The sequence below is a fragment of the Microtus oregoni genome, unplaced genomic scaffold (genome assembly GCF_018167655.1).
Source record: "Microtus oregoni isolate MIOR12 unplaced genomic scaffold, Mior012 000023F_ref0000262, whole genome shotgun sequence".
NCBI lineage: Eukaryota > Metazoa > Chordata > Mammalia > Rodentia > Cricetidae > Microtus > Microtus oregoni.
Window position 1 is genome coordinate 25,217,336 of NW_024543082.1, and position 24,472 is coordinate 25,241,807.

At 43.7% G+C, this 24,472-nt stretch overlaps 2 protein-coding genes across 3 annotated transcripts in view; one reads left to right on the top strand and one right to left on the bottom strand.

Annotated features, from left to right (window-relative positions):
- Positions 1 to 2,372: 2,372 nt before the first annotated feature.
- LOC121461680 (cytochrome c oxidase copper chaperone) lies at positions 2,373 to 8,535 on the bottom strand. The gene is made up of 3 exons (XM_041672801.1): positions 8,321 to 8,535; positions 5,723 to 5,811; positions 2,373 to 2,507 (listed from the first exon to the last, which is right to left on the bottom strand). Exons 1-2 carry the CDS (start codon positions 8,425 to 8,427, stop codon positions 5,727 to 5,729), a joined length of 192 nt encoding a protein of 63 aa, XP_041528735.1. The 5' UTR covers positions 8,428 to 8,535; the 3' UTR covers positions 2,373 to 2,507; positions 5,723 to 5,726.
- Positions 8,536 to 15,466: 6,931 nt separating this feature from the next.
- The window catches only part of Cfap91 (cilia and flagella associated protein 91), a 44,706-nt gene continuing 35,700 nt past the window's right edge, over positions 15,467 to 24,472 (top strand). For both annotated transcript variants that reach the window (XM_041673171.1, XM_041673173.1), the window contains exons 1-4: positions 15,467 to 15,593; positions 21,456 to 21,532; positions 22,283 to 22,440; positions 23,491 to 23,574. In XM_041673171.1, coding sequence (XP_041529105.1) covers positions 15,479 to 15,593; positions 21,456 to 21,532; positions 22,283 to 22,440; positions 23,491 to 23,574 — 434 coding nt within the window. In that variant the 5' untranslated portion in view covers positions 15,467 to 15,478. The remainder of the gene's footprint in view (positions 15,594 to 21,455; positions 21,533 to 22,282; positions 22,441 to 23,490; positions 23,575 to 24,472) is intronic.

A 24,472-nucleotide genomic window follows, 5' to 3' on the forward strand; every position in this document is an offset into this window, starting at 1 on the left:
GTAGGCACTGGGCTCAGGTACCAACAACCTAGACTTACTCACCTGGTCATCAACTATTTGTCTCTAAACACCTGTACTCACCTCACCTGTAAAGCAGGGATTACAGTTTCTCCAGAAGCATCTCCCCAGACCGTGGAAGGCAGAGTAATTCTAGGACTGGCCCTGCCTAGGGACACGGCCTGTTTTCACTAACTTTGAAGCTGACTGTTTCAAGGTTAGACAAAGTGTCTGTACTGAGTTTAGGAATTACTGAGCACAAGAAAGACATGACAGGTGTGTCACCTACTAGATCAAATTCTGTATTTTTCCACCACTGTGCTAATATCTAAGCATTATCACTGAAATGCTGCTTACTGTCTCTGGGAAGGCTATATACTTCATGAGTCCACCAGGGAAGGCTGGGCAGAGGGTCTTCTGAGGTACACTGTCAATAGGGTGCCTTAGTTCTTTACAAATCAGGCGAGGATACCAAACTAGAAAAGGTCAAAATATCAACATGTTACCTTTAAGCTGAGGAAACTGGCCTCCTCACACACTAAGGGACACTTGGATAATGCTTTTCTAAATATGAATTGCCTCTAGCTATTCACGTGAGTGGCAGGCTGGTGGGTTTCGGGTGATTTCTTCTTTACATGACCATAAATCCAGTCAACACACACACTCACACACAACCAGAATTTATGTATCTGACACCGCCTGCCTTGGCCGGAGATGCAGTTGCTTGAGGGTGTCTGACACATAGTAAGTACATATACAATGTTCTGCTTAAGTTACAGTAAGTCACAGAATGAATTCTTACATCTAATCAACTGAGAGCAAAATAATAAGGGGAAGAGCTATTACAATCTCATTAGTAAGAGCACATTTAGAAAATATAAAAGTCTTATTTCCACCTTAAGATATGCGCAACTAGGACTGGAGAGGTGTCTCAGCAGCTAAGACTGTTTCCTGTTCTTGCGAAGGAGCACTGTCCAGTTCCCAGGCCCACACAATGACTCACATCTGTAACTCCAGTCCCAGAAGCTCTGAGGACACCAGTACTCATGCGAGATACACACACATACAGGAAAACACTCAGACACATAAAACAAAAACCATCTCTTTCTATAATGGAGAATATGGCTGCACATACCTGCACCTCCAGTATGCGGGAGGCAGAGGCAAGAGCACAAGTTCAAGGCTACCTGGGCTACAAGGAAAGATCTGTCTCACCGCTCCCCAAATGTAAACACAGAGGGTATCTGCGACAGTTTATTTGAAACTTAACATTGGCTGCTGGAGTTGTAGATCCGTCTTCCACTTTGTAGTCTAGGGCATATGCAAGCAGTCTGAACAGCAATCTACTAAGGGTCTGTCCTGAACGGGAAGTTGGTGTATAGCTGTCTCTGTAAACTACACAGCATTTATTAAAAGCATCCAAATGAATGTCAAGTAAAACTGACTAAAGAATCAAAGAATCAATCCTAGTAACACTACACGCTAGTGGCATCTGATTTACAAATGACGTCAGTGCTCACAAAACCTTAAGTTAGCTATTGTTTCTTTTCAGATGACAACTCAGATTCAGAGACACTGTGACTTATTGATAGCTCACAGCCGGCAGATAAGCCAGCGACTTGCTGGAGCTGTAATCCAAAGCAGGAGGAATCCAAGCTCAAGGCCTCAGAACACGTTCAGGTCCAGCCTGGGCAACTCAGTGAGATCCCGCCTCCATCACACTATAGACAGCACACACAGGGCTAGGGGCAAAGCTGTAGAACACTGCCCTCGCTTAAGGCCCTAGGCCCAATCCTCAGCACAATGACTACCAGAACAAAAGGGAAAAAAAGAGGAAAAAAGTCACATTTAACCAGTGAATTAGGCCAGTCTTAAAGGATCTGAGCTCTTTTATTCTATAAAGAAACACCCTTGCCACCCCGCCACACATGAAGATTAAATAGTCCTCTAGTGGTATTCCTCAGCATCCTTTGTTTTTGAGGTTTTATCTGTTTGAGGTTAGAACTCAAGGCCTTGTGTATACCAGGCAAGTTCTCAGCCACTGCGCTCAATCTCCAGTCTGTACTTGAGATTCTCAGTTCAACGCACGAAAAGGCTAAATCTGGTTAACTGCAAGTCTTGCTGAGATGACATGGCTGTGATGTCATTTTCAACAGGGAAAAGATGTTCATTCTTATTTCCATAATCTAATATTGGGGATTCTACTGGTTGAGAGAAGAATCTGCTTGCTCCTACAATAACTATTCAATCCTGTGACGTCACAATAATGCAGAAGAAGCTCACAGCCAAGGTTGTTGCTATATGCTGTGAGAGGGAAAGGGAACGGAACAGAAAGTCCCGTGGGTCTGTGAGGAGCAGAAGAACCACAACGAGGATGGTTTGCCACACGTTCTTTTTGTTCTTTAATAAATTATAAATACTTTATCCACTTATCAAAGTGCATCAAGGAACTTCCAAAATATTTACTCTTCTTCATTCTTCAGGGATTTTTCATTCACAGCATAGGCCACCTGCAGAAAAGATTTTATTTCAGAAAGTCAGAGTTCAAACATCAAACCAGACCTTGGGAATTAGGGACTTAAGACCGTCAGAAACAAATGCTTCCCTGAAACATTAAATAACTGTCACAGTTCTTCTAAACAAGGCATGAAACAAAGACTGCTTTTCAAAACCCTAGTTTAGCTTAGCTAACACCACCCTAAACTGTTCATTACAGTACCTAATCTTTACAAGTTTTTGGTGAGGTAAAAACGCCATTTTTCCTAGAAGTACCTTTAAAAACAGGCCAAGGCACTGTGCTTTTAGACCTGCATGTCTCTGCCTGGTTCAAGAACTTCTGGCAACACTGTTAGAGGCAGAAGGAAGGTCAGTTCAGTACAGTTCCTGTGGGAAGTTCCTCCTTGATCCAAGGGCAAATAAAGAAAAGCCTCTGAGTCCACAGCCAAGATCCAGAGAGAGAGCAGCAGAGGACAGCGGGGCTGGCCTGGGCTCTGCAGAGCCAGGCCTCTCCATAGCCCCTCATCCACCCCACCCTAGTCTCTAAGCAAGAAGACAGAGCAGCATTGAAAAGATGGTTACTCAGGCGCCAAGTCTAACTCAAGAGCTTCCTAAACCTGTTCCCTTTGTTTAGATTTTAGACAGGAAGTAAGCCTCACCAAGACACAAACATCTAAATTCCCTTTTTCCTAAAGAGCTTGAAGAAAGAACAATACACTTAAGCAAAAGTCTGATCAGGACAAGGAACCAGAAATAGAGCTATGCCCCATTTCAACAGCCTGCACACCTCTTGGTACCAGCTCCATATCAGAAAAGGCTAACTGTGAAAGAGGATATAAACTCCTGGTTCTTCTCTGGGTGGGGGGTCCCTGGCAGGTGGGACTATCTTTTGCATTGTGGCATTTCAGAGAGTCTTAACAGGTGATCCCTATAATGCATTATCTTGAGATACTTTTTCTTTTCTTTTTTGTTTTTCGAGACAGGGTTTCTCTGTGTAACAACCCTGGCCATCCTGGAACTGGCTCTTGTGGACCAGGCTGGCCTTGAACTCACAGAGATCCACCTGTCTCTGCCTCCGAGTACTGGGATTAAAGGTGTGCACCTCCACGGCCAGGCTCTTGAGATACTTTTGTAAATAATATATGCATAAAATAAAGTTCATACCGGGTGGTGGTGGCACACGCCTTTAATCCCCAGCTCGCAGGAGGCAGATCTCTTGTGAGTTCAAGGTCAGCCTGGACTACAGAGCAAGTACCAGGATAGGCTCCAAAGCTATACCGAGAAACCCTGCCTCAAAAAAAAAAAAAAAAAAAAAAAGACAAACAAACAAAGTTCAATTAAACAAACAAATAGCAGCATCACCAAGACTTTAATTTTATTTTAGTGGGTTTCCATGTTTCTTTTGACCTTAAAAGCAGGAAGGGAAGAGCCACCCACTCACTCCCTGATATTTCTAATTCGATGCTGATTTGTCTACCTTGGCTCTCGGTGAGAGAACACTGTACGACTAAAGACTGCCTAGACTCACTACCAAGATACCTATTTTTCTTTATAGTTTCTGAGTCTCTTCTTTTGCTACCATTAAATCTTCAGAAATTTGCTATTTGGCATAGTTCCTGTTTCTTCAGTGCTAGGAGTTGGAGTCGGCAGGTAACACGGCCTGTGAGTTCTGGAAAGTGTCCCTTAGGTGTTCCTGCGGTCCAGCTCTAGTGAGAACCAGTGACTGATGTAGTCACTTGAGAGAGGGCAGAAGAGGGGATAACTTATCCCCAACTGCTGTGCCTGCTCTGATTGAGATCCACTTAGGTTTTTGAATTAAGGAGCTTTTATGACAACACCCCAAGTTTGTGAAGTGCTTTTCCTCTGAAGAGGTTCTCAGAAGATATAGTCTAGCAGTCCAGGAGACAGGGCAGGCAGGCGGCTGTGCTGGAGTCTAGTGCATCGAGGCTTGGCTGGGAGGTGTGCTCCCACGCACCCCAGCAACAGATCCTTTTCATTAGTAGTCACCCTAAGTCTGAACTCAAGGTAATGTAGAGCCCTAAAATGAGCATGCAGGTGAGGACCTCTGTGTGGAGAACGTAATCCCACCACCACCCTTTCACGGCACCGCCAACTCCCCCATGATGCTCTGGGCAAGACTTAACACAACTGAGGAGAATATGCCAGAGTGCGGAGTGAGCGTTCCAATGTACAGATGCTGGGGCCTGTGCCTTCCACCACCTTCTCCAGCCACACTTCTTATCCGTGGGGACACTCATCTCCTTTCTGTACTTCAAAGACCAAGAGCACTCATGCGCGACATTCCACAGAGAGGTGAAAGAGAAGGAAACCAGCTCTCCACCGCGGCTAAACTGGAATGTGGCCTTGGTATCTCCCTGCTGTCATTAAATTAGGGGTGGCAGGGAGGTGTGACTTGAGAGCAGCGCAAATAGCTCTGCCTGGAGGCTGGGCTTCCAGTCCCCCTCCTGCTCAGCCCACCTCAGGAATCCTGCCGCACCGAACCCCATTAACTTCTCTCATTCACTCATTCCCTTAATTAAAGACACCCTATTCAGCACCCACTACATGCCAGGCTGTGGTCTAGGTGTTAGGGACAGGCTGGGGGTGAAACCACATGCTTCCCAGAGTGTAGGTCCTGGCTGGAGGGAAGCAGGGTGGTCCCTGGAAGAGGATGCTCAGTACACAAGTGGTGACTAAAGACACAGTAGCCGCCAGCCACTCACTATTAACCTTCTAAATTAAGAACTTAGTTCCCTGGCCTCATGAGGCCCAATTCAAGTGCTTAAAAGTCACCCATGGCTGGTGCTGACCATCCGGGGAATGTGGCCACAGGACACCTCTACCATCGTAGGTGGTACTGGATGCGGCTGGAACAGTCAGGGAAACACATCCCTACTTCACGTGGGGCACGGAGGAAAAGCCTCTCTAACAAGACCTCAAAACAGCAACTGGAATAGAACAGGGCACTGAACTTCCCACAGCCTGAGTCCCTCTTACTGCAATGTAATCCTAAGGCGCTCAGCCAACCAGTTCTCAAAAGCTTCATATTCCAGCTCGGATTTACTGGCTGCTCTCAAGCTGCTGCCATCACTTACTGCCCCCTACTAGGGACTGAAGTTACTGTTTGAGTGCTATTTAAACAGGCTGGATAACCAGGCAAGCTGCCTCCCGGTGCCTGGGAGCTAACCCTGTGGAGCAACGCGGACTCTAAGCGATACGGTTCACTCACCACGTCATATCTTAAATCCCAGCGCTCGCATGCACTCCTTGTGGGCCTCGATGAGATGGCCACAGTGCTCTTCTCCTTTCTCGATGATGCTGGAAGATAAGATGCACTAGTTACCTAGTAACTAACGGTAAGCACATGCGTGGAGCGTACATGGCAGAGCAGGAGAGCGGGGCCAAGCACACAGAATGTGGCTGAAGTTACGAGCAAAACTCTGCTATACCGAACAGCTTGGCTCCTTTGCTCTAGCTGTTCTTACGATGGGTCCACGCCCATAAAGATGTTCCACAGAACTAAGGTTCTGAGGTTTGTTTTTATTGTTGTTTGGGGAAGGTTCTAACTGTATGAAATAATTACACATAGCAAACGTTATCTTTAGTCTATACCCAAAGAATAAACATTTCTTTAAAATGAAATAAACTGAATAAAACATTTACATGAAATGAAGGGAAGGGGGAAGAGCTTAACTTGTGGGCCTATTATCACACAGAAATTAACTTCCTGTTTCTCCTTACATCCAAACACACTTAAACCTATTTTTAATCATTAAACACCCGACAACATAAACATCCAAAAGGCTCTGGTAGCCAGGAGCCACAAGATGAATCCTGCTCGAGGACTTAGCTTTGGAGTCCATCAAAGTCCATCAGCGAAGAGAAAGGAAGACAGTTCCAGCCAAGTTTTTAAAGCAGGAAGAAATATTAAAAACTTGTAATGACCCACATTGTGTCCATCCATCAAAATAGCATCGGAAGTTAGGACTCTGGTAGTGACATTAAGACCGTCTGCCATGCAAGGCCAAAGTGGCTGGCACTAAGGAGAACAATCATTTCTCCTAGTGTTTGAGATCTCCAATGTGTAGCCAGGGAGCTGAAATCCACCCTTGAAAAAGTCGTCAGGGAAGGCAGGGACAGAGCGAGCTTACTCACACTAAATAGAATCCTTCTTTGAAAGATTAAGGGACATTTCACTGATAGAATCTACAAAGTAACCCAAAGGCCCAGAATGTACTGGCACATGCCTGAAACCATGTTTGGGAAGCTAAGGCAGGAGAATCCTGAGTAGGAGGCTAGCCTGGGCTACATGTCAAGACCCCATCTCAAAGGAAGTTGGGAAATAGGGAGGGTCTACTATTAAAATCTTTACCAGCAGATGAGGCAGACTGGGTGGGATGACGGGGAGTCCCGCATAGCAGAAACCCTACAGAAATGCTGGACTCGGTCAACACACATGGGAGGCAGACATGGTAAGTACCCTGCTGAAGCTGGAGAATCGGGAGTCAAGGTCTGCCTGTCTTTCTAAGCTCTCAGCGTTTCCATTAGCAGGTATTACCACTGCGGGACCCTCAGCACCAGACTGCTCTTTAGATTCTCCACTTCCAGCAGGACTTGCAAAGCAGTCACTCTCACTACACCAACGAATAATTTCTCTTTTGTCTATGTTTTTTTTTTAAACATGGTCTCACTCTGTTGCTCAGGCTAGATGAACTGTGGCAACCCTCCTGCCTCAGTCTCCTCGGTACTGAGATTACAGGCTCGAGCACCCGTACCTGTTTCTACTATTACTTCATTACTTTGATGGGAGAAATAGCTGGAGATGCATATTCACATCATCTGAGGGCTCCTCATGAGATCTGCTCCAGAACTGAGACTTCATCAAAGTGAGAAAACCCAAAACTTTCGCGACTTGATAAGCATTAATGTCACCTATACTGTAGACAGGCTTTTAAAATATGTATTTGCTTTTTTTTTTTTTTGGTTTTTCGAGACAGGGTTTCTCTGTGGTTTTGGAGCCTGTCCTGGAACTAGCTCTTGTAGACCAGGCTGGTCTCGAACTCACAGAGATCCGCCTGCCTCTGCCTCCCGAGTGCTGGGATTAAAGGCGTGCGCCACCACCGCCCGGCTGTATTTGCTTTTATTTCGTGTGTATGGTTGTTTTGCCAACATGTCTGTTTGTACAGCAGGTGTATGCAATGCTGGCAAATGCCAGCAAAAGCCAGGAGAGGCTGTCGGATTCCTCTGGGACTGGAGTTAAAGATGCTTGCTGGCTACCAGGTGGGTGCTGGGAATCGAAACCAGGTCCTCTGGACCAGCAACCAGCGCCTTTAAAACACAGAACCATCTCTCCAGCCCCAGACAGGCTGACTTTTAACCTTCGGCCTTTTAAAAGGGGATCCTTACAGAAATGTATCCTGTGTATCCTATTCGCGCACATTTTGAAAAAAATTCTCAGAAGTTACCTGAAATTTTTTACTTTAACCTTGCTAAAGGTAACAGAGCTAGCGGTATAGTAATGGCTGGTAACAAACCTCCACATAGTTTAAGTTCCTTCAAGTCAAGTAGCATCTCTACTCACTTCTATATATCTGGACCTAATACCTAAGAAGGTTAATGACACTGCAGCAAGGAAGGAAGGACGAGAACCTTGGGGGCCAACTCGATCTCTTGCCCTCTCCCGTTACCCCTAACTGAGCCTGAGGTGCGCGCTCAGGGAACAGAGACGACTGCGAAACTATGGGTTCCCGTTACTCCGGAGGGCCAGGGGGCAGAGCGGAGGCGAGCGTGCGGAAGCCCGGCCGTCCCTCCCCGGCCGAGCACTGACCACGCATCGCGCGCCTTCTTGGTCTCCGGGCAGGCGCAGCATGGCTTCAGCGGCTTCTTCTCCTGAGCCTCAGGCGGGGCAGGGCTGGCGGCGGCCAGACCCGGCATCTTTCCAGCGAGACGCAGCAGCGAGTGCACACGCGCAAAGACCCCAAGCGGCGGCGATCTTCACTCACTTTCCGCAGTCACGCGGAAGGAGAACAGGAAGTCCCGCCTCTCAGAACGGAAGAGAGCCTAAGATGCGCGTGCGCGAAAGAAGCCGTACAAGGGCTTTGACCCAAGGGCATGGTTTCTTCTGCGCAGGCGCAAAGGTTAAAAGGTCACCCAGTGTTGCTTTTGAGATAATTTAATCGCAGCATTTTTTTCTTTCTCTTTCCTCGCTGCAAACTGTCACGTGTGCGTACCCGTTCTCTTCTGTCCTTCAAATTCATGGCTTCTCTTTTTTTCTTTACTAATTGTTATTGCATGCATATGTATAAATATAAATATATATTCCTAAAGATAACTTGTTCAGTTCAGTATAATTCTACCTGTATGTACGTTTTAAGGATTGACCTTTTGGCACCGAACAACCATTCAGTGTGCCTTTCCCTGGGGAAGGCCCCCCTTTCCCATTCGCAGCTTTCCTCTGTTGCCTGTAGTTTTTCCCATAGAGTTGAGGTCTCATGGACTTTTCTCCATCCGATTTGACGTGCTCATTTCACCCGGAGTTTAAAAGTGTACATGGGCAGATCTTGCATAGATGGAAGATGGGGAGAAAGTTGAGAGGCCTCTAACCCCCTCCCGTGGATGTAGAAACTATAGCTGAAGAAGGCAACATTACCTCTCTGAGCTCCGTAAGAGTGAAATTCAGTTCCGTTGAGTACCAGATCCTGGGGCATTTCATGACCTCCCGTCTTCCTGCCCTTCCCCCTTCGTGCTGTAGGGTCTGCAGATGTTGAAGGCAAAGGTCCCCTACCTCCTATTCCTCTCTGGCATATACACGAAGTCTTCAGCTAACATTTCATGACACAGTAGCTATGCGACTTTTTTGTCTAGTTTCAACTGTTCCCAACCTCCCCACCCCCCATGTTGGGTACATGAATAAAAAGGCAAGGTAACTGATAGTGAGAGTAAAACCCTCAGTGCTGCTCCACTCTACCTGTAGAGATGTTCACTTAGAACTGGGAACATGTTTGAGAGACTTCCTTAAACTGGTTTTTAGCTAGTGGGGTGCGGCAGGTACTTATATATACAAGTATTTATAGGCAAGGAACTCCGCCCTAAGCTGCACGACCCTGACTGGTCATTAAGCACTGGGATTACAAGTGTGTGCCATCTGTGCCTGGTTTGTAAGGCTTCCTGCATGCTGAGCAAGCACAACCAACTAAGCTATGTCTCTTCAGTCTCCAGATGGTTTTAGTATAAATTGTCCAATCATATATTTATCAGTCAAATAAAATTAAAAACTACTTTTTCCAGGCATTTCTTTAAATCCAAGTAGGAACAATATAATCTCCAGGATAATAGCTTCCATGGATAGTGTTGAATTTGAGAGTCATTTAATCCTCATAACAGACTGAGGTTCAGAAATGCATCTAATTTGTTCAGAGTTCCATAGCTCCTGAGGTTCTACCTCTCCCAGTGTTCTGTGTACTATCCCAATGTATCTAAATGCATTCATTTTAAAACCACTGACCTGGATTTATTATGCTACTGGCCTTTTTTTTTTTTTTTTTTTTTTTTTTTTTTTTTGTAAACGAGCAAGGAAGAAAAAGAGAGAACTGGAAAAATTTAAGGAATTATGAGACTTGAGTTTGATACAAATTCCCAAAAGGGGGAAAAGGAGAAAAATTGAAACTTTTTTGTAACTGATATTTTTTCATCCCATTTTCCCCTTTGTGAAGGAAAGTTCCTGGAATGAACCCTGCCTCACTCTGGACATCCTGAGAGGCCGATCAATTGACGAGAACTCTAATGCTGTAGGGAGGATGGAATGTTGTTAGTCCACAACCAGCTTGTCTAGGAGCAGCTTTTGCCCCCTCAGCTGCCCTTGATTGCCCCCTCCGGTACATGGCCTAATTCGTGTTAGGTAAACAAACAGACACTCTAGTTCCCACGAACCACAAGGCTGAGAACATAATCAGATACCATTTGAGGCTATAGCTGAGATTTTCTCGCTTTCTTGTGACCTATCTATTGTTTTTGCCACTATATCTGGGAAGTGTATGATTTTCTTTGTTCCTTCACTGTAAAGCTGTGTGAGACTATTCCCATAATAGAATGTGGAATTTGGGAGAATGTGAAACTTCCCAGACCATGGCCATTCATATTTGTCTCCAGAATAAACTATCCCTTGTCCCCTTTGATGCTTGAGTTGTATTTTTGTATTGAAATTTTTTTTTTAAGTGGAATTGATATGGACTGGTTCCCTGTGTGGCCTCCTTAGCAGACGCAGGCCCCACAAAGCCATCTCTTGCCTTTGCTTTCTTTAGATGGATCTATCTGAGGCTGGAATAAACCCTTGGCTGCCTCTTGAGCACCATGACCTATATCAGCTGCTTCTTTGAGGTGGAATGGTCTTCTGCTCATGAACAAAATAAAGAGCACACTGGAAACGATGGAACAAACTTATAAGTTCAGCCCTCCGAAGGCAGACACAGGAGGATGCAGAGTTTAAGGCCAGCCTGGGTTCTATACTGGGTTCAAGTCCAGCCTAGGTCTCAAAGCTTGATCATGTCTAAAAAAGGAAAGATCTCCTTTCAAAAGGGAAATATTTACTAATCTCTTGCTTTAGGATGCTATAACCAGCTTACATATGTGGGTTACTTTTCCTTTTGCTTTTGATGAGTAAGTAAGCATTAAGCTTTACTTTTCTTTCTCAGCCTAGATGCTTGCAGACTACGATGGGTTATTTTATATTAAATTAAGAATATAAAACATACCCAATTATTGTTTCCTATATAATCCCACGTAAAACACCAATAACCTATTTCCCCCAAGAAGACCTATAATTAGATTATTAAGTTGAAGCTAGCAAATTTTATCCTTTTTAGCTCTTACATTGTTATTACTAAAATTACTAAATTAATAGGCAACAAGCTTGAAATGGTGAGTTGGGTAGAGTGGGATGGCCCCAAACAAATGGCTTCTACGAATGCAATGGCAGAGTCACTGGCAGGACAGACAACAACTAAGATTTTTTTCTTTCTCCTTTTTCGTTTTTTTTTTTTTTTTTTTTTTTTTTTTGGTTTTTGAGACAGTGTTTCTCTGTGTAACCCTGGCTGCCCTGGAACTCTCTCTGTAGACCAGGCTGCCTCTGCCTCTGCCTCCCGAGTGCTGGGATTAAAGGCGTGCACCACCACCCAGCATGAATTACTTATTAAAGTTCTTCAGTGTTAAAGGTGTGTAGCTCTGTTCCATACCTACCGTGCCGAAATTTTATGACTTCGCCCAAGATGTGCAGCTGCTGCTAGTAGCGAAAAAGCGACACCATGTGTTGAGAAAGAAGAATTACAAGGCTTAAATTCTCATCAGTCTATTTAATGGCTAGCCTCTGTTTACATAATTTTTGCATGTCTGCCTCTGAAGAAAAAAAAAAAGCTTTTCAATTTCCCTGGGGAAATTTGTACTATACAGCGCTGGGCGGTGGTGGCGCACGCCTTTAATCCCAGCACTCGGGAGGCAGAGGCAAGCGGATCTCTGAGTTCGAGACCAGCCTGGTCTACAAGAGCTAGTTCCAGGACAGGCTCCAAAACCACAGAGAAACCCTGTCTCGAAAAACAAAACAAAAACAAAAAGAAAAAAAAAGAAAGAAATACGTACTATACAACGTCCTCTGGCTTCTAAATCTCGAGAAGGCTGAGTTCCGACTTCATTTGCAGGCCAGTTCATAAGTGGTGGGAGAAGCCATGGAGCCACCGGGCGACTGAGAGATGACACTTATCACTGACGGAAGCAGCAGCACAGAGCGTTAGAGCATCTTTACACCAGTCTCCAGAATCCCCTTTTCCCAAAGGCCAAATAGCCGCACATGTATTGAGTTGCTTCGTAGAAAGAGAATTCATAATAAAGAGAAATAAAAATGTCTGCCCTGCCTTCTGCCTAAAGGGCAGCACCGTCTCTATCGGCCAACATTGCTTCCCACGCAAAGAGACAAGGACAGACAACGCCCCCTGCCTTGCAAGACACAATGGAAACTAGCCCCTGTGGAGAGTTCAAACATGATCAAATCTTCCCTTTAACTGAATTTCATTAACAAGAACCCCTCCTCAGTGCTGAAGTTTATTTTATACAACTACATCAAATGGTGAGACCCAGCTTCATGAGGGCCGTCTGTCCAGTCATTTATTGTTTACTGTGGACATAATGTTTGTGTCCCGCCCAAATGAAGCCCTAGTCTCCACTGTGGTAGTTAAGATCAATGACATCACAGGATGCAGTCTCTACGAAGGGATTTGGACCCTTAAAGAAGAGACTGGTTACTCTCCCTGTCAATTATGTCATATGAGAATAGAACAGAACAAGAAGGTAGCCACATGCCGGCCAGGAAGCCCCTCAGCCCTTATCAGAAACAAAATAGATTTGCACCTTCCTTATGTTAGACGTTCTAGATCTCTTGTGAGAAATGAGCATCTGTTGTTTAAGTCACGCATGCTTAACAAGCCATGGCACCAAGACATCCATGCAACACTTTTAGCACAGCCTAACAGTAGCACACATTTGTCCCCTCACCGTTTCTCTAGGTCAGGAGTCTGGGCGTAGCTTGAGGCTTTTTCCAGATTGCAATTTAAGACTGGTAGAGGTGACTGTTTTAGCTGATCTTCCGGCAGGGATGAGTTTATGGCCAGCCTCACCCCAGTAATTAGAGAAATTCCGTTTCTTGCTATTGTAGCGGGGAGGGCTTCACTTCTTTTTGGCTATCAGTCGGAGGCCATGTCAGCTCCTAGAAGCCATCTACAAGTTCTTTGCAATGTAGGGTTCCAAACATGGTCACTTGTTTCCTCAAAATCGCTTATAAAGAGAGAGCAAAATAAACACTAAAGGTCTCTGTAAAAGATCAATCACACAGTCTTTTGGTTAAAGCAGGTCCTAACACTAGAGGTGTAGGTATGACCCAGGACAGAGGCCTGCCAAACTCAAACCCATGGGCACCCAGCCCAGGACAGTTATGAAGGCATCCCAATATGAACTTGATTGAACCATTGAATTCTTAAGAAGTTTTTTATTAGTATTGTGTGTGTGATTTGGGGGTGGTGCTTGCTGTGGCCAGCAGGTGGAGGTCATAGGACAACTTTGGGGAGTTGGTCTTCTCTGTCTACCTTTACATGAATTCTGGGGATCAGACTCAGATTGCCGGGCCTGGATTGTCCCTGCTAGCCAGCACCTTTACCTGCAGAGGAACCAATGTTAAGACTATCTTTTTTGTGTGTGCTTTTTAAAAAACCTCAATTGTTAGTGACTAGAGTGTGATCTTTATAGAGAGAAATGACAATGCCAGGTTGCAATGTCACAAGGCTGGACATGCTGACCAGAGCATGAACAACAAGGGGTGACCTTAGGAGTTTACCACAGGTTGGTTAGTTATTCGAAGATAAATGTAAGACACAGACTGTGTGGAATAGATCTAAAAATGGAGAGAAGTGTTGAATTATTACCTTAATTTCCTGGTCTGGGAAAATTCCCTGATTTCTATAGTTGCGAGTCCATGAACCAAAATTCAGGGGGAAAAAAATCAACAACTTTCCAAAATATGTTCTAAAGTGAAATATTATTTTAGAAGCTGTAAAGTTCGAGCTAATTAGAATATCAGATATGTGGAAATGCATGCAACCATAGCAGCAGCACTAAAAACAACAAAGCATATGGTTCCAAACTCACAGAGATACAGCTGTCTCGGGTGGGATTAAAGACACGCACTAGCATGCCCTGCTCATTTCTCTGATTTTGTTGCATAAAAAAAAAATCTAGCATTGATCTTATCTTTATCATCGTAGTTCAGGAGAACCAAGTTGGTTTAAGAAAGTTTTTTAAATTACAAAATGGTAGAAACTCAGTGCTCTAGAACAAAACGAGGCTTAAAAACATCCCTAGTGGGATGGACCAAGAATAAATAACATTTTTGAGTCAACCATGTAAATGTGAATATGTGCTAGATGCTTGAACAAAATAATTAGTATTAACATTGCTAGCTACGATGGTAGCATTTTTTTAAAAATCTATAGCTTGGGCTAGAGTGTATCTCAGTAGGGGAGCGCTTGTAGCGTGCGTGAGACCCTAAATTTAGTTTGCAACCACCAATAATGAATGAGCAAACAACGTCATTAATTAGAGATGCTGGTTACTTTTAAAGTAAAGTGATAAATTAATGAAATTTCTTTTAAAAAGAAGAATGTGTCGTGGGCAAAAGGTTGTGTATTCTCAAAAACTGACCCTTTTTAAAATTTTTTTAATTTTTATTTTTTTATTTATTTTGCTTAGCAGAGCCTACTATGCATGCGCAGAATTGTCCACCTCTGCTCTAACGCGAAGAGCAGCAGCTTGGAGACAGATTTCCAACTACTGATGTTCTAGTTCACTCTGAAGCTGATCTTATCTTGGTTACTGCCCCAAGGCCCAGCATTTAGGAGCTTGGATTCCTTGATCCTGCGAAAAGAGGCTCTCAGAAAAGTACCCAATTCTTCTAGAAGGTTACGAAACCTCCCAGGGATCTCCAAAAGAGACTGGTGGCAAGGGCTGTTACTAGCCAATGGTTCTTGGTTTTCTAGAATAGCCCTTTCCCCAGCTTGTGCTCTAAACCCTAGTTGGGCGGGAGCGAGGCCGTCTGCCCGTAGTTCTTCTTCCTAGCCCCACCTCCGTCCACATCAGAGTTTCCTTTCTCTTGCCTCCTTCCTTCCTTTCAGTTCCCAACTCCTCAGGGAGCTCCACATCCTGCTTCTTCATCCTGCCAAGTGTGCCTACCGTGCATCCCCCCAAATCTGCTTTGTCACTCAGTCCTGCCTCTTCAAATTGCCCATCTAGGTCCCGCCCCGGCCCCACCCCTCCCTGCCCTGCTGTCCCGCCTCTGAAACTCGCCCCGCCCCTTACCCCGCGTGTGAGTCTGAGGTTGCTATAGCTACGGTGTAACCAGCTACCAAACCTCCCATAGCTGGTCTGCTGGCCAGACGAAAGAGGCAGCACCATGAGCCGCACAGTGACCATCCAGGAGCCCAGAACCAAGCTTCAGGGGTTTCCGTACCGGTGCCAGCGGTTGGTGAACAAGGGCAGCGCCAGTAGAACGTATGATTTCCTGTACGGTAAGGGCTGTCCACTCCTCCCAAGAGTTAATGTTACCTGGTAGGGGTGTAGCTTGCTAAAAATAATAAAATAAAATAAAATAAAATAGCTCCAGGACAAGCCCTCTGTCCCCAGACCACATAGTTAGGGGTAGGTAGTGGTCCCTGCACGCAGGTGGCCACGCGCTGCGGCGCATCGGAAGCCACAGGTGCGCTCAGCTTCTCCAAACGACAGGCGGGGTCACCTTTTTTTTCTCCTGATAACTGATTTTCCTGAAACCTAGTCCGAGGTTTTGGGTACACATTCAGGAAAGTGTGAAATGACTTGCAGAGCTGCAAACTCACGCAACGTGCCCGCATTCAACCTGCATAAAACATGCAGCGAAAATAATCTTCCTGCCCTCAGGATCCAGACAACTCCAAGGTCGGTGTTCTGGGTAAAGTGGTGCCAGTTTCTCTCGCGTTTGTTTTCAGAGGGCCTTTTGTTTTCGTTCAACCTTCTTATCTACCAAAACATTGTTGATAGACTTGGTGCACTGATTCCCCCGGGGCTAATTAAACTCCAGTTTACGTTAATGTCACGATTTTCCATACGTGGTTTGTTTCTCCGGACCTTAATTTCTGATCCATTCGTGTTTGTAGCCTTCTAGGACCTATTCCAGCACACAATGCTAGGTGTGTAAGTGTTAACTAAATTATTGGATTTGCTGCCACAGCTACCGCAACTGCTTACACGTGATGCCTTCTTTCTCGAATTTTGCCCACGGTAGAACCAGGCTGTCACCTGAACCCGACACTATTTTCAACTATGTCCCTTTGGGTTCCCACGAGACATCCATAAGACCCATCTGCCTTGGCTTGGGCTGTGTAATGACAGCTCACGTGTACTGCCTAATGGTCTACTTTGTTACTCTTGGTTTCATCTTAGGAAATAAATCTTATAAATGTTTGGCCAGGGTATTTGTTCCCATAGAGAAAAATCTATTTGGGAAATCAAATGTCTCTCCAAAAGCTGCTTATGAATTTAGTGTCATGTTGGTTGATTTTTTTTTTTAAAAAAAAAGAGTTTTATACTTATGTACCGTATTGTATGTGTATGAGTGTTTACCTGCATGTATTATTACACCCCTGTGTACCGGGTGCCCTTGGAGGTCAGAAAAGGGCAGCAGATCCCCTGGAACTAAAGATCCAGATGGTTGTGAGTCATCTTGCGGGTGCTGGGAATGGAATCCAAGCCTTCTGCTAGACTCTAGACTAGCAGCTAGACTAGCGAAAGTGCTCTTACTAGTTGAACTATCTCTCCAGCCTCATGTGGCTCTATCGTAATGGATAATACACTCAGTCACCAGTACCCTTCACCTCTAAAGATATGCCCAGGGAGCAGGTACTTACCAGAATGGGTTAATCATTTGTTGACCTTTGGAGAGATAACGTGGGCCCATCATCAACAGAGTCTTTATAAATCTGAGGGATGAATTCTAAAGACGACTGATAATATTTATTTCTTATTAGAAACAATATTTTCTTACCATGTCTACAGTTCTCAAGATGTCATGATAGCTGCATCCTTCCAGTGCACTGAACGTGGAAAACGGTGCCCAAATTTATCCACCGTGTGTGTGTGTGTGTGTGTGTGGTGGGAGGGGGCAGGAATCAATACTGGAAGCCCTTCTCAATTGTTCTCCACCTTATTTTTTTTGTTGTTGTATTTTTTATTGATATTTATTGAGCTCTACATTTTTCTCTGCTTCCCTTCCTGCCTCTCCCCTCCCCCCTTCATACCTCCCCCAAGGTCCCCATGCTCAGGAGATCTTGTCTTTTTCTACTTTCTACTTCCCATGTAGATTAGATCTATGTAAGTCTCTCTTAGTGTCCTCATTGTTGTCTAAGTTCTCTGGGATTGTGGTTTGTGGGCTAGTGTTTTTTTTTTTTTGCTTTATGTTTAGAAACTACCTATGAGTGAGTACATGTGATAATTGTCTTTCTGTGTCTGAGTTAACTCACTCAAAATAATGTATTCTAGCTCCATCCATTTTCCTGCAAAATTCAAGCTGTTGTTATTTTTTTCTGCTGTGTAGTACTCCATTGTGTAAATGTACCACATTTTTCTTATCCATTCTTTGGTCAAGGGGCATTTAGGTTGTTTCCAGGTTCTGGTTATGACAAACAAAGCTGCTATGAACATAGGTGAGCACATGTTCTTATGGCACGATTGAGCATCCTTTGGATATATACCCAAAAGTGGTATTGCTGGAACTTGAGGAAGATTGTTTTCTTATTTACTGAGAAATTGCCACACTGACATCCAAAGGGGTTGTACCATCTTGCATTCCCACCAGCAATGCAGGAGTGTTCCCTTTTCCCCACAACCTCTCCAGCATAAGTTGTCATCAGTGTTTTTGATCTTGGCCATTCTTACAGGTGTAAGGTGGAATCTCAAAGTTGTTTTGATTTGCATTTCTCTGATGACTAAGGATGTTGAACATTTTCTTAAGTGTCTTTCAGCCATTTTAGATTCCTCTGTTGAGAGTTCTCTGTTTAGGTCTGTACTCCATTTTTTTTATTAGATTATGTGATCTTTTGGTGTTCAATTTCTTGAGTTCTTTGTATATTTTGGAGATCAGACCTCTGTCTGATGTGGGGTTGGTGAAAATCTTTTCTCATTCTGTAGGCTGTTGTTTTGTCTTGTTGACTGTGTCCTTTGCTTTACAGAAGCTTCTCGGTTTCAGGAGGTCCCATTTATTAATTGTTTCTCTCAGTGTCTGTGCTGCTGGGGTTATATTTACGAAGTGATTCCCTGTGCCAATGTGTTCAAGTATACTTCCCACTTTCTCTTCTATGAGGTTCAGTGTGACTGGCTTTATGTTCAGGTCTTTGATCCATTTAGACTTGAGTTTTGTGCATGTTGATAGATATGGGTCTATTTTCATTCTTCTACATGTTGATACCCAGTTATGCAAGCACCATTTGTTAAATATGCTTTCTTTTTTCCATTTGATAATTTTTGCTTCTTTGTCAAAGATCAGGTGTTTGAAGATGTGTAGATTGATATTCAACTCTTCCATTCGGTTCCATTGGTCCTCCTGTCTGTTCTTATGCCAATACCAGGCTGTTCTTAGTACTGTAGCTCTGTAGCAGAGTTTGAAGTCAGGGATTGTGATGCCTCCAGAAGTTCTTTTATTATATAGGATTGTTTTGGCTATCCTGGGTTTTTTGCTTTTCCAAATGAAGTTGAGTGCCATTCTTTCGAGGTCTTTGAAGAGTTTTGCTGGGATTTTGATGGGCATTGCGTTGAATTCTGCACCATATTTTTAACACAAGGTCTCATCAGACCTAGAGCTTACAGACTCTGCTGTAGTGTCCTGGGAATCCTCCTGGCCCTACCTCCCAAGTTCTGGTATTACAAGTATATAGGCTGCTGTGCTGGCTCTTTGTATACTTGCTGGGGCTCTAAACTCACATCTTCACACTGGTGCCGTAAACACTATTACTGAGCCATCTTCCCTGCACTGCTAAAAATTTGTTCTTTTGACTAGAAACGGGAATAGTGTTTATATACAAGATTCCTCCTCTTGAAGTATTTTTTAGGTGACCCAGACCCAAAAAGAAGGGGGGGGGAGGAGTATTTAGGGTATTGTGCTAGAAACATGATAGGCTTTTTGTTTGCATCCCAATTCCACAAGGTGACTTGGAATTCACAGGAAAGAAACACATCCAAGAGAGTCCCTGGTAGGTGGGAGAGGGTAACAGGACCATCACCTGCTGCAGGTAGGCATTGTCTAAACCCTCTAATTTGCTTTCCACTTAAACTGCAACTCAAGCATAGTGGTGTTTACCTCCAGCCCTTCCTTCCTGCTCAGACGGCAGAGACAGGAAGATCTACTACATTCAGGAGTTCAGGGCTATCCTGGACAACATAGCAAGAATCAGGAATCCAGGGCTAGCTTGGACAACATAGCACGAATCAGGAGTTCAAGACTAGCTCAGACAACATAGCAAGAATCAGGAGTTCAGGGATCTCCTGGACAACATAGCAAGAATCAGGAGTTCAGGGCTAGCTCGGACAACACATAGCAAGGCTCAGCATTAAAAATAGAAAGGGCCAGTAAGATAGCTCAGTAAGTAAGTGCCTCATGACCCGGGTTTCTGTCCTAGAACCTACGTGGTTCAAGGAGGGAACTGGCTCCTGCAAGTTGTCCTTTGGTATCTGCAAATGAGCAGTGGCAAATAAAGAAATGTAAAACCATTCATTTTCAAAATATACCACAGTGGCACAAAGCTTCTGGGAGTGACCAACCAATGTCTGATTGGATTTAGACCTGCTCTAGAGCTGGAACCCATCCCCGACACTGCTCAGGCCAAGAACCTGAGACTCGACAGGCCACGAACCAAGGGGAAAATAAAATACTACTTGTAACAGGAGGAGCGGGCTTGTGGGGATTTCTGTCCTGCCCAGTTCCCACAGCCAGCAAGTCCCAAAGAAATCACAGGGGTCTCCATAAGTTATAAACTGATTGGCCCATTAGCTCAGGTTTCTTATTAGCTCTTGTAGCTTATATTAACCCATTGTTCTAGTCTATGTTAGCCACATGGCTCAGTACTTTTTTCAGTGGGGCAGGTCACATCTTGCTTCTTAGGTGGTTGAGACAGGACTGGGGAAAGAGCTTCCTTCTTCCCAGAATACTCCTGTTCTCATCGCTCCACCTTTACTTCCTGTCTGGTTGACCTGCCTGGCCAATTAGCATTTATTTAAAACATGATTGACAGAATACAGACAATTCTCCCGCACCAACTACTGTTCTGCCAAAGGAATGTAGCAATAAAATGACTCCTAATGACATTCTGCTATAACATAGATCAGTGTCTTGCTCAGTCATCATCAGAGAAGCCTCCTCTTGCAGTAAATGGGAATAGACACAGAGACCCACAACTGGACCTTATCCAGAGAGAAAGAGACATCGGAACACTCAGTCCTAAATGGAATGAATACATCAAATCCCTCTCCTCAGGGAACTCCACAGAAGAGGAGGTGGAAAGACTGTAAAAGCCAGAGGGCATGGCGGGCACCAAGGATGCAAAGCCTTGTAAACATAGCAGGACTGATACACAAATTCACAGAGCCCGTGGTAGCATGCACAGGCCTGCATGGGTCCAAGCCAGAGGGGGTTCCAGTGCTGAGAGGGAAATGGACACAAACCCCCATCCCTAACCCAGAAGCCGGCTCCAGCTGATAACTGCTCACAAAGCAAAACTTAGTTCTCTCCAACAGAGTCTCACAGGGTAAACAAATCACTCTTCAGGCCAGGCCTGTGCCCAGCAGTAGAAGCCAACACGAAACAAATACAATGGCATATCTGAAGATTCTTTGTTCTATGATGCTTTGTTAGGGACTTTGTTTCCTCTAATCATCTTCTGCATATATAAGCTTCCACTTTTGTGTTTTTATGGAATTTCTGTGTGAGAAAATGTGCGTGTGTCTACGTCTGTATATGTTTCTTGTGCTTTTTCTTTGTTTTTTTCTTCTCTTTGTTTGCTTTATCTTATTCCAATTTGTTTGCTTTTATTTTATCTTATTTTACTTATTTTCTCTACTTAGTTTATTTTATCGTATTTTACTTTTTTTTTTAGATGCCTGTTTGTTTTCTAAAGAGAGAAAGAAAGAGCATGGATTTGGGTGGGAAGGGGGAGGATCTGGAGGAGTTTAGAGAGGGAAAACCAGAATCAGAATATATTGTATGAAAAAAAATCTATCTTCAATTAAAAATAGAAAAAAAATAAATAAAGATGAGAGAGATAAGTCGGAGAAAGTTGCATTCTTTGCCCAGGATTCTCCCTGGAGGTGTAAACATACTTTAATCTCTACGTCACTCTACTGCTTTACAGACCCGTTGTTCATTGTGTCGAGTGAGCGAGACCATGCCCAGGCGAATATCCAAGCCACCCTGGTTCGAAGCAGACTGGTAAGTCTAACTTATCTACCAGCACAACCTAATCAATAGGAATCAGCAGGCTTGGCTACTGCACTAATCAGAGCGATTAATCCGGATTGGGAGTACTGTAGGAATTACTGCACCATGATTACAGGGACCAGGCTTGTTAGGACACGCAGCTCATTGCAGGGGTTAAGCAATAGCGAACAAAGAACCCATAAACTGGTCTGGAGAGACGGCACCGAGGTTAATGGTGCTTGCTGCTCTTGCAAAAGTATGGGAGTTCAGTTTCCAGCAACCAGGTGCGGTGACTCACAACCACCTGCAACTGAGTTGCCTGTCACTGCAGTTCTGTGGGATTGGATGACCTCTTCTGGCCTCTGTGGGCACCTGGGTTCATGTACATACGCATACACACGCGCTAGAGCTCTGGAGAGCTGCCTATTTTACACACACACACACACACACACACACACACACACGAAGCCATGAGCTAAGTCAATGGAAATTGTGTGTGCGCCTGGGCTAGGAAGTTTAAGTGGTGGAAAAGCATATACAGTAGAGAATAATATAGTCCTAGCTCCTGTCACATGAATACGGTTGCCAGCCTTTTGGGTTTCTTCCTAAAGATAGTCTGTGCACGCACTAGTAACTCCTCCTCTGGTGCTAGATACGTCGTTTTGTGCTTTTGAAAAAACTTACAACGTAATTAAGTTGTATTAGAAAACCTGACCATGTAATTTTGACCTTTTCCTCTCTGCCTCCCTTTCCCACCATTAGAGAAAAGTTCCTCACTTTAGGTCCATGTTCAGTAACCTGTTTCATCATCCACGATATTCCATGTATTGGAACAAGTCAGATCCTGTCCCATTGTGTGTCAATCGAGAATGGAGGGGGCAAGAAGCCAGACACAAGGAAGTCCTTCGACTCTGTGCTACGTAAGTATCAGGGGGTCCTGCTCCAAAATATATTCATGTTTTTAATGAATATATTGATTTTTTAAAAATTGTAATTATTTCACATGATTTGAAAACTTATAACTGTGATGTAAATCCCTCTTTGTAAAATAAAACTGATTAAGAAATAAAAGCCATACATTTTATACATATATAGGTTATATTTATTAACCATATATTAATATATATGAGTTTTATAATTATTTGCAAAACATGTAAATATATTAAATAAGTTCTAAAATATATGTTTATATATAATAAATATATAACATATTAGCTATATATGTGATCATTCTCATATATATTTATTTACACATATAATTTACATATAAATATATATGTAAATATATTTACAATTAAACCATATTTATATATGGTTAAAAGTTCTCAGAAGGTTGGCATGCATATTTACATGTATGTTAAAGGACAGCTCACCACCAAAGCCAGGGATGATCCAGTCTGTTGTTCCTTTGGCTCACCTTAGAAATTGTAAGTGATCTTTTTGGGGCCAGAGAGATAGCTCTGTGGTTAAGAGCACTGACTGTTCTTCCAGAGGACCTGGGTTCAATTTCCAGCATCCACATGGCAGCTTGCAACTGTCTGTAACACCAAGATTAGACAGACATGCAGGCAAAACACCAATACACATAGAAAATAAAAAAATTGATCTTTTCTTCTGGAACCTAAACTATGGTGCCTTTTTTTTTTGGTTTTTTATTTTTGTTTTTGTACTTACAAGAAAATCACCTTCAAAAATAAATCTATTGAAATCTTAGTTATTTAAATGACTTACAAGTAAATCATGGTAAGTTAATATAAATAGTGTAGCCCAGACAGGGCATGAAATGAGTCTTTGAAATTTTGCTATTTTTATTAAAAATGGCATTTTCGTATTGGGGATTTTATAAATCTGTTCATTTCCCAACTCTGACTTTCCTCTTACCAGATCAGCTCAGCTCAGCTCTGTTCCTACGCACAGAAACACGACACGTAGAGAGGATGGCTTGAATGTATTTCTCTGCTTCATTTTAGGGTGGATGCTTCCTTCCAGATGCCCAAGGAAGAGTATGAAGATGTGGATGTTTCTGGACGGAATCGCTATAAATTCTTTGACAGGTAGAAAGTGAAGAGTAAGAAATGTTAGAGCCTGAGGCTCTGAGGAGCCTCTTTATGGTGGTGGCAGCAGTTGTCACTCCTAGTGGGTGCAGCGTGCCAGCCCTCATGGTCAGTTCTTTGCTTGGATGTTACCTAATCTTCACAGTAGACGTACGAGAGGGCAGATGAGGTACCCATGGCAACGAAGGATGGATAGTTGATAGCAAAACGTCATCAAATGAAGTCAAATATAACATATATCTTGAAAGCGCCGGGTAGGAGAAATTGCTAAAAACATCCAAACAGACAATACTTGCAAATGTTCAAACCCAACCACAAGCTTTTACTTCATCAATGACTGCTACTCCTGTGAAAATCATATTCTCAGGGCAGACCAACCTCAAATGAGGATATCCCTGCCAATCGTGGGTTGGAAGATAATCTTGATGCCACATCTGAATTAACTTCCTTTCAAAGGTGACTTTCTGATCTACTTTATCACACATAAACATTTCCTCACGGAGATGTTCTCATACTTTAAAAAACATCATTTTTAAGAGAAATTTAATTTCTTAACTATAATAGATGTAAGTTCTTAGGCTCTTGGCAGGAGGGGAAGCTTCAAATGAAGGCCTTGGTCATCTCAGAAGGTCTTAAGAACTTGAGGAGTTGCTGGAGACTAACAGGTACCTGAAGACCGAGTGCAGAGAGTCTCCTGAGAACATGGCTGCCTAGGAGACACCAGTGTGCACAGTGAGGATGCCGAGTAACCAGCTGTGCCAGATCCTGGCCGGATCTCCTGGGCCAGAGCTTGGAATTTGCGCTTTAAATAAGAGCATCTCCAGCAGTTTTGTATACACAAAACTTTGAATATTACTCATTTCTTTTTAGTTTATTCAAACCCATTGATTTTTTTTTA

Coding starts and splice junctions, on each gene's coding strand:
- LOC121461680 (XM_041672801.1), bottom strand. CDS start 8,427: ATGCCGGGTCTGGCCGCCGCCAGCCCTGCCCCGCCTGAGGCTCAGGAG. Junction 5,812..8,320: donor AAGAAGGCGCGCGATGCGTG/GTCAGTGCTCGG, acceptor CTTATCTTCCAG/CATCATCGAGAAAGGAGAAG.